Here is a 13,850-nt window from a genome sequence, read left to right on the forward strand (position 1 = left end):
CGATGTGGAGCCAGGTGCATAAGTCTAGAATTGAGAGAGAATTCTTTTAATCACAGCTCATGATGATGACAACTTATGGCAGTGCAGGTTACTTAACAGAAAACATCATTACTCAAGAATGTAAGAAATGTTTTCCAAACCAGTTTTCTGTTCCTGCCTACGGAGTGGCTCATCATCCTGCAAAGACAGTCTTCGTTGGCTGGTCTGTGGTGCCTGACAGTCTGAACTGAGGGCGCCAGGCCTCCCCGCCGCCGTCTCTGCTTCCATGTGGTTTCCTCCCAGCGGAATTATTGTCACGTGACCGCAGCTGATATAAACACATGTCATATGATTTGCGTGTTATTTTCCAACATGGCGGCCAAGTCGCTGCAGCTTGCTGTTGCTCTCCTGTTTCTCCTCGGCGGGGTTTTAAGTTTTCCTCTCGGCCAGGACACCAAAGACACCAAAGACACCGTCACCTGCGGATACGAGGTTAGCCGCCTTCACAGCTGTGCTGCTCGGAGGCTTGTTTTAAACAGTTAGCTTAAGCTGCTACAGCAACTTTCACTTTCCATCATCTGCCTTTGAGCCCTGCTAGTTTCTGTGTGTATGTGCGGGGAAGGTACTGTACTGTTACTGAAAGAGGAACTATATCTGAATATATTTATCATTTTTTATAGTGACGTTGTGTCTTCCTTAACAGTAGAGCGCTGTGGTAGTCCAGTGTGGTGCATGTGTTCATATTCAGTGTATTTTGTGTGTGTGTGCAGTCATGTCATGCCACCAAACCCAACATGCTGAATGTCCACCTGGTTCCTCACACACATGACGACGTTGGATGGCTCAAGACTGTGGACCAGTACTTCTATGGAGGTCAGACACACACACACACAGAGTAGTAATGTAGTAGTAATGTGCTGATCTCATGCAATCAGCTTTATTGAAGAGTTGTTTTCCTGCCCGACGCCCTCCTGATAACACTGCAGGTGATAGTAGCTTTAGTCAACAGCAGTGTTGTAACGCTGCTGCCTAAAGGTCCCATAAAGTGATTTTGTGATTGTTAAAGCATCTCACTGGTCATCGATTAAACCCCCCTCGTCTCCTCCTTCGCCATTTACTGCAGCTCAAGCACACGAGCTCACCTGCAGCCCCGATCGAACACCAATGCAAAGTTGTAATATTGGAATAATTCAGTGTTCAAACCATAAACCGAGTCTGAAGAAGAAGAAGAGTGATACAGGAAGTCCAGCTCTACAAGTTAACAGAACTGGACTACGCTGGAAAATCAGAACCCTTGTTTTTGACACTGTTATTGCTCGCGCTGCAGTTTAGTGGTGGAAATGCTGAGTCATGACACTGTCTGCCTATTTGTGATGTGGCCTCTACTTGTTGGGAATGTTCCGACTTGAGGAAGTCAGATTCTTCATGAGAAGTGGATGTTGATTAGTGTGTAATGCTTAATATTGATCGTCCTTTGCCTTCATTGGTGCCAGTGAAGATAGACGGGGAAGTTCGGGGAAGAGAGTAGGGGAATGTCATGCAATAAAAGTCCAGCCGACCAGAAGTCAAAGCAGCAACTCTGCTGCTATGCTGTGGTGCACATCATAGTCACTTAGCCATCTCAAATGATGCTTAATAAATACTGTAGGGGGGCAGTACGCTGGGTTAAATTTGCTCTCAAAACCTAAATAACTCATTTGCTCTTAGCCTTTGTAGAAAATGCAGCTTTAACTTATATTCTAAAATTTAGAGAAGTTACATAAAGACTTGCAGCTTAACAATTCCTCTCATTAAGTGAAAGAAACATAATGCTGGAAATGATCTCTTTAGCCTTCATACATCTCACCCTGTGTTTTCTGTCTTCACTAGCAAACACCATAACAGTTTTATAGCTTTAGTGCTACTGAGTGACCGAACTGCACATCTCGGCATCACATGTTTTTTTTATGCTAAGCCTTGGCGTGCAGGTGACCGTCACCTGTTCCTGATCAGTTTGTGACTACGTAAGCAGAGGTCATCTGGACTGCTGGTGGTTTGTTAGTGTGTAGTCAATATCTGCACGAGAATCTACATTTTCATCCATTTCTTGTAATAATTTGTGATATAATTCAGCTGTGTGTTTGCACAGGGATTACAATTTTAAAACATTTTGAAAATAATTTCTCAATGTTGCCATGAAAATGTCTTCACACTCTTGTTGCACCAAAAAAAAAGGTTCACAAATGGTAAATATGTTTGGAAAACTGCAACACAGCCTTTGTTATCACTGCAGCAACTAAGTCCTTACTGCTTCTTGAACTTCTACACAGTGACGTCCTCGATCTGTGCATTTTATGTGTGTTTATCTGTGTGTAGATCGTAATGACATCCAGCATGCTGGGGTCCAGTACATCCTGGACTCGGTGGTGGATCAGCTGTTGAAGAATCCAGACAGGAGGTTTATCTACGTGGAGACAGCCTTCTTCTACCGCTGGTGGAAGCAGCAGAGCTCCAGCATGCAGCAGACAGTCAAGCAGCTGGTTAATGAAGGTACATGTGCTAATACTGTGCAGGTGCAGTGGCACTGGAAGGGGTTTAATTGTGTCCTGACGAGACAATTCTTCCTCCAGGGCGTCTGGAGTTCGTCAACGGCGGCTGGTGTATGAGTGACGAGGCCACCACCCACTACAGTGCCGTCATTGACCAGATGACCATGGGCCTGAGGTTCCTTAATGAGACTTTCGGAGCTTGTGGTCGTCCTCGCGTCGCCTGGCACATCGACCCCTTCGGCCACGCTCGTGAACACGCCTCCATGTTTGCACAGGTAGCTACAGGCCCTACTCTCCTCTGAGGCTGAACAGTGAAGAAGAACTTTGAAATTCTAGTTGTTTATAAGAGTTGTTCAATGTCCTTGAGAGCAGTTTTTTTGTTGTTGTTGTTTTTTAAATTTGATTGTAGTTTACTTTTTTTGGCAGGTTTTTTTTTTTAGTTTTCTCATGGCGTTGTTTTGAAACATTTTTATCTTATAACATGAAATACAGTTCATGCAGAGAATTTCCTTTCTTGGTGTTACACGAAGCTAACAGGCAGCTGGCTGTAGCTTTATATTTACTGTACAGATACAATACTGTCTGCAACAAATCAATCAGACTTTATTTCTATAGCACTTTTCATGCAAACAGAAATGCAACACAAAGTACTTTACAGAAAACAAAATACATCAAAACAATACAAACAACCCCCGACTCATTACCACACCCACCTCCAACGTCAAGTTATCAGTAAAAGGACTCGAAGACACTGGAATTGAAGAACTGAGGAAGCGCTATCCTATGTAACACTGGCAATGAGGAAACACCAGATGAGATAAAATGAAGTAAAACATGATCAAATTAGCTAGATAAATAAATAAAGTAAGATACCTATTATTAAAAGATATAGAAATAAAATCAAGAATTTACAAAAACTGAATAAGAAATTACAAAAACAAAGTAATAAACAGACAATAAAAACACTAAAATATGTAAACAGGTAAATAATTGGGAAAGTCAATAAATAAAATAAGTTTGTGCATTATTATAAGACTCAATGTATAAACTGCATTTTTCTAGTCAACCACCTCCTATGAGGGTCACACTAACCGTTACCTGTGTGTACCGCTGCAGATGGGATACGATGGCTTCTTCTTTGGTCGTCTCGACTACCAGGACCGGAACCGCAGGATGCTGGCGAAGGAGCAGGAGCTTCTGTGGAGAGCCTCGGACAGCCTCACACCTCCAGTGGCTGACCTCTTCACTGGTAGCAGGAATCCCGTCGTTACACCTTTTTGTGTGCTGGGATACTAGAGGGCCAGACGCCACTTTGGTTAAATTATATTTTTAATCCTGGCCTCCTTCCCCGACAGGAATCCTTCCCAATGGCTACAACCCTCCTGAGGGCTTCTGCTGGGACCAGTCCTGCGACGACCCACCAATCAGAGACGACCCTGACCTTGAAGACTATAATGTTGATGATGTGGTGAGGCGCTTCCTCACCATTGCCAACAGTCAGGTATGAGACACACACTTTCAAAGTCTACAGTTTTATTTAAAAATGTTACACACCAATAAATAGAAGAAGAAGCTTTATTGTTGTTGTACAAGAAATGCAACAAAATTTCATTTGGTGTCATCTTTGATATGACAAATATGACATGTATTTCTTAGTAGTTTTCTTATTTTTCCTAGTTCATTTGAACATTGGTAGAGCCTCAGATGTTATCCCTGCAGCAGCCAGTGTGATATCCTGATAAGAGCAGCCATAATATTGCATGTCAGCTAATCACGTATCAGCAAAAATCTAATCTCACGCATCCCCACTATAAACTCGTCATAGCTTACAGAGAAATATACAGCAAAAAATGAGTATCAATAAATAGCTCTCTTTTCATAAATCGATATCTTTAACAGACGTAATACGTTAATTTTTTTAATGTCACAAATGAAATCAGACTACAGGATTCAACCAACAGAAAACAAACTGGAGTTTTTGACTGAGAAAAGATGTGGAAGTGTTTCTATGCTGAAAAAGGATCACATTAGACTTTGGTTAACTAACATGACAAATGAAATTCCAGTAAGAAGCCGTGTCTCTGAAGTAATCTGGGCTTCAGATGAACTTTTCTCCTGATGCTTCTAACTTTCTCAGTTCATCACGTCACATGATTGGCCACCACCCAAAACGTGATCTTTTTTTTTTTTTTTGGTACAGTTTGGTCTAAATTGACTTTGCATGATGAAGAATAGTGTTTATTTCATCAGCAGCCTTTTCCCAGCAGTTGTCTTGACATCACTCACATAAAGCGGGCACAGGTTGCGTTCGCATTGTTCTTCATCAGAGTGATGTGGGATTTGAATGTTATGAAAGGGAATTCCTCTGTCATTATGTTGTAGGCAGTGTTGAACTTAATGACCATTTTATTCTCATTTTATTCTCCTCTGCTGAGCAATTACTCTTATCTAACTGCTTTAAAGGAGTCAGGAAGGGCTCGGTGTTATAAATGATGCATTGTTCCCTGTAGATTTGGTGTTTCTTACTGTTCTTCTGCAATTTCAAGCCTAAACTGAGCTGACAAGATAACATGTTTAGAGTTGCTTCCAATACACACACAGCATAGCATATCCCTTGAACCAAGTAGTCGTTTTCTTCATGTCAGGCAGTGTGAGTGCAGGTAGGGGCAGTCTAAATGAGCCAGTGGAGAAGAAAAGTACTACTTACAGCCACGATTGCTAACGCAGTAGCTGCCCATGCTGGCTGGAGGGGAACCAGAACAGCCTATTGATCATCATGCACTAGCATCAATGTGAACACGTGCAATTTTAACTCACACACTCTCAGAAAATGGTATTATATGCAACCATTTTGTCACAGTCTTGAGGCTTACTAATGCTAGCGCATATTTAGGCAGTTGATGGCACAAAACAGCTGCAAATATTGATCTCCCTGTAAACTCTCAGTCACTTGGGCTTGTTATATTGCCCATGTGTGCACATGTATCTCACAGTGACGTACAAAAAGCTGTCCAGAGAGAATATCCATTGACGTAATGTCACTCTTTAATAAAATAGTGCCCCTTTCACCGTGCTTTTACTGGGAGGAAAACAAAAACAAATAAAAAAATTAAGAGTGAACCATACAATCTCAATGCTCTTTACTTGTGACTTGTGTGAATTGTTTCTTTCAGTGGACTTGACGTTTTGCATTTATACTGATGGATTCGCCAAAAACAGACTCATGACAGGCCATTCTTTCTCTCTCTCAGTCTATGGTGTATAAGACCAATCACATCATCATGACCATGGGCTCAGACTTCCAGTACGAGAATGCCAACCTGTGGTACAAGAACCTGGACAAGCTGATCCGCTACGTCAACGCTCTGCAGTCGAACGGCAGCAAAGTCAACGTGCTGTATTCTACCCCGTCCTGTTACCTCCAGGAGCTGCACCGGGCAAACCTCACCTGGTAGCGTGAACTTTGAATGAGCAGGGAAATGTGTTTGTTGGGGTAATAGATTCATGTGAACTGTACCAACGATTACAGAGTCCTTCGTCCTCTTTCCTGCCCAGGGCTTTGAAGACGGATGATTTCTTCCCGTACGCAGACAGCGCTCACGATTTCTGGACGGGCTACTTTACTAGTCGGCCAGCTCTGAAACGTTACGAGAGGATCAGCAACAGCAACCTGCAGGTAGGCTGAGCTGCAAATACAGATCTGTTTGTTTTCAAACCACAAACAATTTCTAGGCGTCTTTTGCTCCGGTCACATTTTGACCCACTGTGAGCTCATTTGTTGCTCAAGTCCTGCACTTCCATGGGCATGACATCATTAGAAGTATACATAGAACTGAAAAAATGCTTTCTTTTTAGTTTGACACTGTTCTAAGGACATAGAACATTAAAAGATAAAACTTTAATTTCTTTGATATTCATTTAACAAAAAATGAGAAAAAAAACCCTAGAATTAGCATGTGCAACATTTTTTCAAGTGGCCAATACTGTAAAAAAAAAAACATTGACTCTACATACTGCAGATATTTCACTACTTTTATTGTTGTCACATGACTGTTAGTTGAATTGAGAACTGCAGAATTTGTAGTTTGTTACTGAATCTGGTGCTTTCTTTTGACAAAATCCTGACGTGACGTGTAGAACATGCTGATGGTTTTGATCAAATATATTTTATACTTAAATTTGATGAATTTTCCAGATGGAACGTTACGTGATACGTTCAAAGACCATCTGGCTGTGGTATAATTGGGGCACTTTATTTATTTCTTTTTTTACATAAAACATGCATTTCTAACCTATGAGGTGGAATTTAGAATACAAAGAGTTGAAGCCAAAATCACACATGACAAGTTACTTATGCAGCATTCACATCATGTTTGATATATGGAAAAATATTCCAGAGTTTGTTGCATCAATCTTTGTTTTGATCATAATAGCAAAATGTCAGATGAATTGGCTTTAATTACATTTAACAGCAACCTTCAGCTGATGAGATGGATCCATGTTTGTTTGGTTGTTCGGCACGTAAATTTTATAATTCTAATTTCTCAGAGCTTTAAAAATAATGTGTCGTCTTTTTATAATGCTGTCGGTAAACTTGATTAGACATAAATGAGGCATTAGTTTGCAGCATTTTGCTAAATGCATCACTTCTCTGTATTCATGGTGATGTTATGACATGCTATGTCACTGACGCGGTCCCTGACATCATTCTTTGTTAGCGTTAATCTCAAAAGTACACTCTTGGATGATGGGATGTACGGTCTCACGTCACTATGGTGTAGTTATAACTACATAGTTATAACTACATAGTTATAACTGTGCGACTTTGTCTCTTTTACAGACGTGTAACCAGCTGGAGGTACTTGGAGGTCCGGTTTCCAGGAAGGGCCCCTTTGGCGAGGGTGACAGCCAGACCATGAGTGAGATTTGGTTTTTATTGCTTGACTGAAGCTGTCTGGTTAATGGAGAGGGAAGCAACTGCGTCACCTCTTAGAGGTCACATTATACCTCAGTGAGAAAACATTGCTGCCAAGTTCTAAACAAGAGCTGAATTACTCCCTCCATCATACAATTAAAAAGGCTGCCCAAACAAAATGACACCCCAAATTTTTGTTTTAAGCTTAATTACTATAATTCTCCATGTCTGAATTGTATTCCTGTTAATCAGTCCAACTGGAAAAGCAGACAGATGACTGACTACTTGTTTGTGTGTGTTTTTGGCAGAGAAAGCCATGGCTGTGGCTCAGCACCACGACGCAGTGTCGGGCACAGAGAAGCAGCACGTCGCAAACGACTACGCCAGGAAGCTGGCTAATGGCTGGCAGCACTGTCAGGTATTCCGAGCTTCACAGGATTTGACCCTTTTCATCATAATCTTGTCTATTTATAAAATAATATTTTAAGTCTTTGTATTTTTGGTAAAGTAACAGTATTTACAAAAGCAGTTTGAATTCACTGTAAAGGTTCTTTTTCACTGAAACTCTTTCAGTCAGCTGTAAATATCCACAATGACATTTCCCAACCCACTGTATTGTCATGTTTTCAAATTGTTTAGCTGAGTCAACATGGCTTATTGTTTTGAAAGTCTTCTTCATGTCCATTGCTTTTCCTCTCCTACATGTATAGAGAAGTGCCAAATTAATGGGAAAAACCTGAACCGTTTGCCCCTACAGTAAGGGGATCTGATGGCTCTGTCATGCTGTGGGATGCATTTTACTGGCACAATTTGGCTGCCAGTGAAATGTGCCACTTCTCCCCTTTGAGGGAAGAGTCACCTTCATCCATCATGAACACACTAAATGAGGAAATATCTTTTGGAAAAGTAATATTTCATCCCTCTAGTAGAGTCATAGTGCCAATGTCCACTTAAGCTGTTCTGGTGGCACGCGGTGGCTGAACACAGTTTTTTTTTTCCCCTTTAATTTGCCACATGCCTGTAGTTCAGCTGTGATTGTGGAGGACAGAGCCCGTCCATTCATCTCTACCTTTCATTCCTCTGCCAGGTGCTAGTCAGTAACAGCCTGGCTGCTCTCACTGACTCGTCTGCTAAGCGAATCTACTGCGACAACCTCAACATCAGTGTGTGTCCTCTCACTGAGTCGAGCAAAAAGGTGACACAAAAACACACTCTCACACAAAATAAACATTAATCTAATTCTGAACACTATAACCTTTAAAGCAAGTCCCATCCCCAGAGTAAACTGTTTGGTGTTTTTTTTTCTTGGCGCCTGCAGTGTGAGCAGGCTGCCATTAGAACACTATGACGTTAAAAAATGTGCCGCAGCTACATTACAATACAGGTTGTGTAAATACAGATAAACCTATTAATGTTAATTAGGGTTGTTTTACACTTGAACGATGCTCAGCGCCACATTAGTTTCCTTCTCTCCCTCTCTGTCTTTATCTCTCTCATTCAGTTCTCAGTCAACGTGTACAACCCTCTCGCTCGGCCCGTCACTTGGCCCGTCAGGCTGCCAGTTAATGGAACAGCGTACACCGTATCAGATGCTAACGGCAAACCAGTGGACTGCCAGGTCAGTATGTGTGGCAGCGCTCAGTAGGAGGTAACCGACAGGAAGCTTTGCAGTTGTCAGATGGTGACGCTCCCTTTTCCTTTCCCCGAGAATTCAAACATCCTTCTGGCCTCAATGCTAAAGTTGTTTCATGAGGATTTTCTCACACTTTTAATGTGAATCTAAAAAGACAGAACCAGATACCAGCTCCTCTGTGTCTGTGTTGAAGGTGGTTTCAGTGTCCAAAGCCACACAGGAGGTGAGGAGGAACCGAGGCTTCGCTGTCAACGAGCTGGTGTTCCAGGTTCAAGCTCCTCCCCTGGGCTACACTACATACTCTGTGTCCCTGCTGCAGCACGGACCTCCACCAGCCTCCACACAGCGTGGAACCCCCACAGTGATCCAGAACAAGGTCTTCACCCATCACTGACTTCTGCTTTCTCTGTATTGTATCTTGAGGAAAGGGTAGATATTACCTTGCAGACAGGAAAATGAAAATATGAACCCAGCATGCTTTAAAACAAAACAAAAAAGGCATATAGTGATTGTTATAAAATACATTTGTAATCGTTTATAAACTAAATATTTGTGTCTTCATGTGCTTCAGTTCCTGAAAGTGACCTTTGACGCCGACACTGGCCTCTTAAGCAGCCTCAGCAACCTGGAGACCCAACAGAGCATCAAGCTGACACAGAATTTCTATTGGTTAGTGTTTCAAAAGAAAACACATCTACAACACCAAATTACAGAAAGTAAACGGACCTGCAAATGACTGTCCTTAATATGTGTGTGTTCATATTCCAGGTACAACGCCAGCGACGGTAACAACTCTCTGAGTATCCAGCCCTCTGGAGCCTACATCTTCAGGCCCAACTCTTCCACACCGTTCGTCATCGGCAAGACGGCCAAGACGGAGAGCATTCAGGTAGAGAGAGCAGCATCCAGACTGTGTTCGCATTCAGCTTGATTACTTCTACACCATTTTCTTTAATGTTGCTCTTAAACTTACAACCCTGACTTCTTGAAATGTTTAATTAAAACATGACAATTAGTTAATGATGTAGCTTCAGTTTGACAAGCTAATGAGTGCATAACAGGCTGCCGGGTCACAACTGTTTGTGTCAGATATGACACTGAGAACGACAGGCTAATTTCAGTTCAAACCCTGTAATTGGCACCTGTGTGTGTCAGGAAGATGGTACCACTTAAGTGCTTGCAAATGTTTAAAATTGCCGTTTAGACACCGTATGTAGTCTTTCAATAGCTAAATTATTAAAATGTGTTTATGTTATGCAAATCATTTCCTATTGTGCTCCCTTCAACCCCAGACCTCAGCGGTACAGGAGGTGAGGCAGTGGTTTTCACCCTGGGTGTCTCAGGTGGTCCGTCTCTATGCTGACAGCAGAGCTCTGGAGCTGGAGTGGACAGTCGGACCTGTGCCCATCCAGTGAGTGTGTTCTTATGCCGAACTACATGAATGCATTTTAACCGTTGTTTTATTTTTGACTCAATTTGTCATAGCTACAAACAAAAACTCAAACAAACATGATGTGAATGCATCACCTGATCTCACACTTTCTCTGTTTTTTTTCTTCAGTGACAGCCTGGGCAAGGAGGTGATCACTCGTTTAGACACTAGTATCAACACAGATGAATATTTCTACACCGATTCCAACGGCAGAGAAATGCTGCAGAGGAAGTAAGCAAGATAAATTTACATATTTTAAAAGTCTGGTGGATGTTACCCCCAGTATTTTTAAAAATAGAACTGTCAGCAGAGCCGTTTTAAGGTTTGTATTTTAATTAATAACCACAGTCAAACTGCTGTTAAGTCCGTCTATTTTCATGTAATCACTGAAGTCGCTGCCGTGTTTTTTTCTCCACCAACAGGAAAGACTTCAGGCCCACTTGGCAGCTGAAACAGTCGGAGCCCATCGCTGGAAACTACTATCCCATCAACTCTCGCGCTTTTATCAAGGTGTGTGTTTGTTGCTAAATGAGCCTCCACTTGGAGGATCTGGTTCCTCGTGTCCAGGAAAGAAGGCATCCAAATTAAACACGTTCAGGCTAATTTCTGTGCATTATTCAGAGTATGTTATTTTTGCTCCTCTCTCTGGAAAGATAAGAGCAAAAAGTATTCTGGTGTACCATTTTCTTTGTTTTTTCATTTGCTTGGTGTCTCTTCACTTTTTTCAGAATTGGTTTCTGGTTCAAACACATATGCATGAATTACTCCAGTATTATACACAACTGGCCGTTGTGTAGCAAAGAGAAGTTTTAGTGTTTGAGCAGAGCCTCAAGCTTGTGAGATTGAGCAAGAGGGGGAAATGGAAAGAGAGATAGGGGCTTTACAGATCCACGCATTCTACAGGAAGCGACAAAATATGTAACTTTGAGATTAGATGAGTTGTTAAGGCTTAAACCAATGACTGCAGAGGGACTTTACTTCCTCCCTGTTGTTTGATGTGTGATTGTGTGTCTTCAGGATGACGTGGACCAGCTGACCGTGGTGACAGATCGCTCTCAAGGAGGAGGCAGCATCCACAACGGTTCTCTGGAGATCATGGTGAGACACACACACACGTAGGGTCCATAACCAAGTCCCTCACACTGTCGACTAATCCTCTGTTTTCAAGTACTTAACCTGGATCAGACCAAACCACAAGAGTCACTCTGCTCACGTAAACATGATTTCTCTGCTCAGCTCCACCGCCGGCTGCTGTACGATGACGTCCGCGGCGTCGCTGAGCCTCTCAACGAGACCTCTCACATCTTCCCAGAGGGGCTGGTGGTCCGCGGCCGCCTGCTGCTTTCCCTCGATCGCCCACCCAGCGCTGCTGACGCACACCGCCCCCTGGCCGAGGAGGTCGTACTACAGCCGCTTCTGACTTTTACTGACGGAGATCTGCACCCAAACACTCGACTGGAGGTGAGTGAGGAGGAGGAGGAGGAGGAAGAATGATGGACAGACACTGTAGCTGCAGAACAGAGGAACTGTGTTGGATATCATCTTGGAGGGTGGCTTTATGCAGATGTTTAAATGTGCAACAACCAGTGAAAAAAAAACAGAAGAGGTGTTGGTAACTTTTTGAAAGATACAGAAAAACATCTTTATATACTCGCTTTAAACAGTCGGGTTCAATCCAGTACAAACGCTGTGCTGGTTCACATAAAATTCAGCTAACTAAGAGGTATTTTGTGGAGTTTTTGATGTCTGGAAGCGCTGTGGAGATGTTTTTGCATAAGCAGGCGCCTGTTATGTTTGTGTACGAGGACACATGTCCACACACACACACGATGAGCCAATCGTGAATCCTGTTAGCGCCGTCTCACTGATCAACATCTGGTGATGAACGTGGCGAGAAATTCAACAGTGCGCCAGGAAACACAGGAAAAAGAAAAGTGATTGATGGTAAACATGGATGTGAATGCACATTCAAAAACTTTTAATGAAAATCAGCTTCATAGATGTTTTTGAGGAAGGAAATGCAATCATGAGAGTAACACTTAGTGTAAAGACTCCACAGGGCTCCTGTGAACGGTTTAAGGTTAACTAAAGGTTTGGTTTGTTGCTGTGACCTGGATTCTCGACACTAAAAGCAGCTTCTGTGACAGTCTACTGCCTGTTTGAGTCTCCGACTGTCCTGTGTATGAACTCCCCTTTCAGCTGCTGGTTACAACCCATTTCTCTCCTGTTGTGTATATATTTGCATATTCAGACATCATTTCAGTAAATCTCTGGGGAGCTGAGCTGAGCTGTGTTGCCTTTAGCTCCAGCTGCACTGACATGTTTTCAGAGCCAGTAATTAGCTGAACATAATATTAACCTCTTCGTAGTAATTACAGGGAGAATGTGATCAAAATATGCCATTTAATTCTCGTGACACTCCTCAAACAGATCAATCATAACTGAGCGGGCACTTCTTTTTAATCCAGCTGAAGGCTTTGAGTGGACCCACTGGCCTGTTTGACTGGCCGTTCACTAAGTTGATGGTCTCTCTCTGCTTGCAGTTTTCGGGGCTTCAGGCTGCGCTGCCCCCTGCTGTCCACCTCCTGACGCTCAGCCAGTGGGACGAAGACTCGGTGCTGCTCAGACTGGAGCATCAGTTCCAGAGCTGGGAGAGCAAAGTGAACTCACAACCCGTCACGGTCAACCTGCAGGTCAGACATTCATACACACAGCACACCCTGTCAAGAACAGGTCTGATAAAGACTTCATTATCTACTTATTTATTAGTTTAAACTTCTGTGTCGTGAACAATTACACAGTTGCCTTAAAATGTCGCTGTATCTTTTCCGTCCGTGCAGAAGCTGTTTTCCACTCTGGATGTTCTGGGCGTGTCTGAGCTGAACTTGTCGGCCAATCAGTGGAAAGGCGAGATGAAGCGTTTTGACTGGACGCCTCAGAAAGGTAAAGGACGCCGACACCTGCCAGTAACTTCGCTGCAGTAGCTCTGAACACGCTGATGTATGATGTAATGAGCGCAGATCAACCCAGATTCAGAGCTTCTAGGCGAAGTAGCCCTTAACTCAGTGTAGTACTGAAGTAGAGCTGGCTGACATCTGTTCTGTTTTGATGTGACAGAAATGTGTCCATTCACGCTCAACGATTTACATACTTGATCACCTAGTAGCTGATTTAAATTGAACAGCTGCTTGTATTTAGAAAACATTTAACCTGAGTGAACTGTGGATTTGTTTGGTTGTTGTTTAGATATTACGTATAAATCTCAATCTAAAGTGTTATTTTAAAACAATATATATATATTTAGGGTCCGAGCACCCAAAAGGGTGCGAAGACCCTATTGGAACTGCTCGGATTATTATTATT

The 13,850-nt window shown here is 42.6% G+C and overlaps 1 protein-coding gene across 1 annotated transcript in view; it reads left to right on the forward strand.

Moving 5' to 3' along the window:
• The first annotated feature begins 347 nt into the window (after positions 1 to 347).
• Positions 348 to 13,850, forward strand: part of man2b1 (mannosidase, alpha, class 2B, member 1) — a 19,397-nt gene continuing 5,894 nt past the window's right edge. The window contains exons 1-22 of the mRNA XM_008289385.1: positions 348 to 471; positions 750 to 852; positions 2,335 to 2,508; positions 2,589 to 2,782; positions 3,624 to 3,756; positions 3,863 to 4,008; positions 5,759 to 5,958; positions 6,063 to 6,183; positions 7,348 to 7,426; positions 7,731 to 7,840; positions 8,510 to 8,617; positions 8,924 to 9,040; positions 9,249 to 9,431; positions 9,627 to 9,724; positions 9,824 to 9,944; positions 10,348 to 10,466; positions 10,617 to 10,718; positions 10,910 to 10,997; positions 11,505 to 11,585; positions 11,724 to 11,948; positions 13,031 to 13,180; positions 13,328 to 13,430. Of these exons, the coding sequence (XP_008287607.1) occupies positions 352 to 471; positions 750 to 852; positions 2,335 to 2,508; positions 2,589 to 2,782; positions 3,624 to 3,756; positions 3,863 to 4,008; positions 5,759 to 5,958; positions 6,063 to 6,183; positions 7,348 to 7,426; positions 7,731 to 7,840; positions 8,510 to 8,617; positions 8,924 to 9,040; positions 9,249 to 9,431; positions 9,627 to 9,724; positions 9,824 to 9,944; positions 10,348 to 10,466; positions 10,617 to 10,718; positions 10,910 to 10,997; positions 11,505 to 11,585; positions 11,724 to 11,948; positions 13,031 to 13,180; positions 13,328 to 13,430 (2,875 nt within the window). The 5' untranslated portion in view covers positions 348 to 351. The remainder of the gene's footprint in view (positions 472 to 749; positions 853 to 2,334; positions 2,509 to 2,588; positions 2,783 to 3,623; positions 3,757 to 3,862; positions 4,009 to 5,758; positions 5,959 to 6,062; positions 6,184 to 7,347; positions 7,427 to 7,730; positions 7,841 to 8,509; positions 8,618 to 8,923; positions 9,041 to 9,248; positions 9,432 to 9,626; positions 9,725 to 9,823; positions 9,945 to 10,347; positions 10,467 to 10,616; positions 10,719 to 10,909; positions 10,998 to 11,504; positions 11,586 to 11,723; positions 11,949 to 13,030; positions 13,181 to 13,327; positions 13,431 to 13,850) is intronic.

Source organism: Stegastes partitus, unplaced genomic scaffold, assembly GCF_000690725.1.
Source record: "Stegastes partitus isolate 25-593 unplaced genomic scaffold, Stegastes_partitus-1.0.2 Scaffold612, whole genome shotgun sequence".
NCBI classification, from domain to species: domain Eukaryota; kingdom Metazoa; phylum Chordata; class Actinopteri; family Pomacentridae; genus Stegastes; species Stegastes partitus.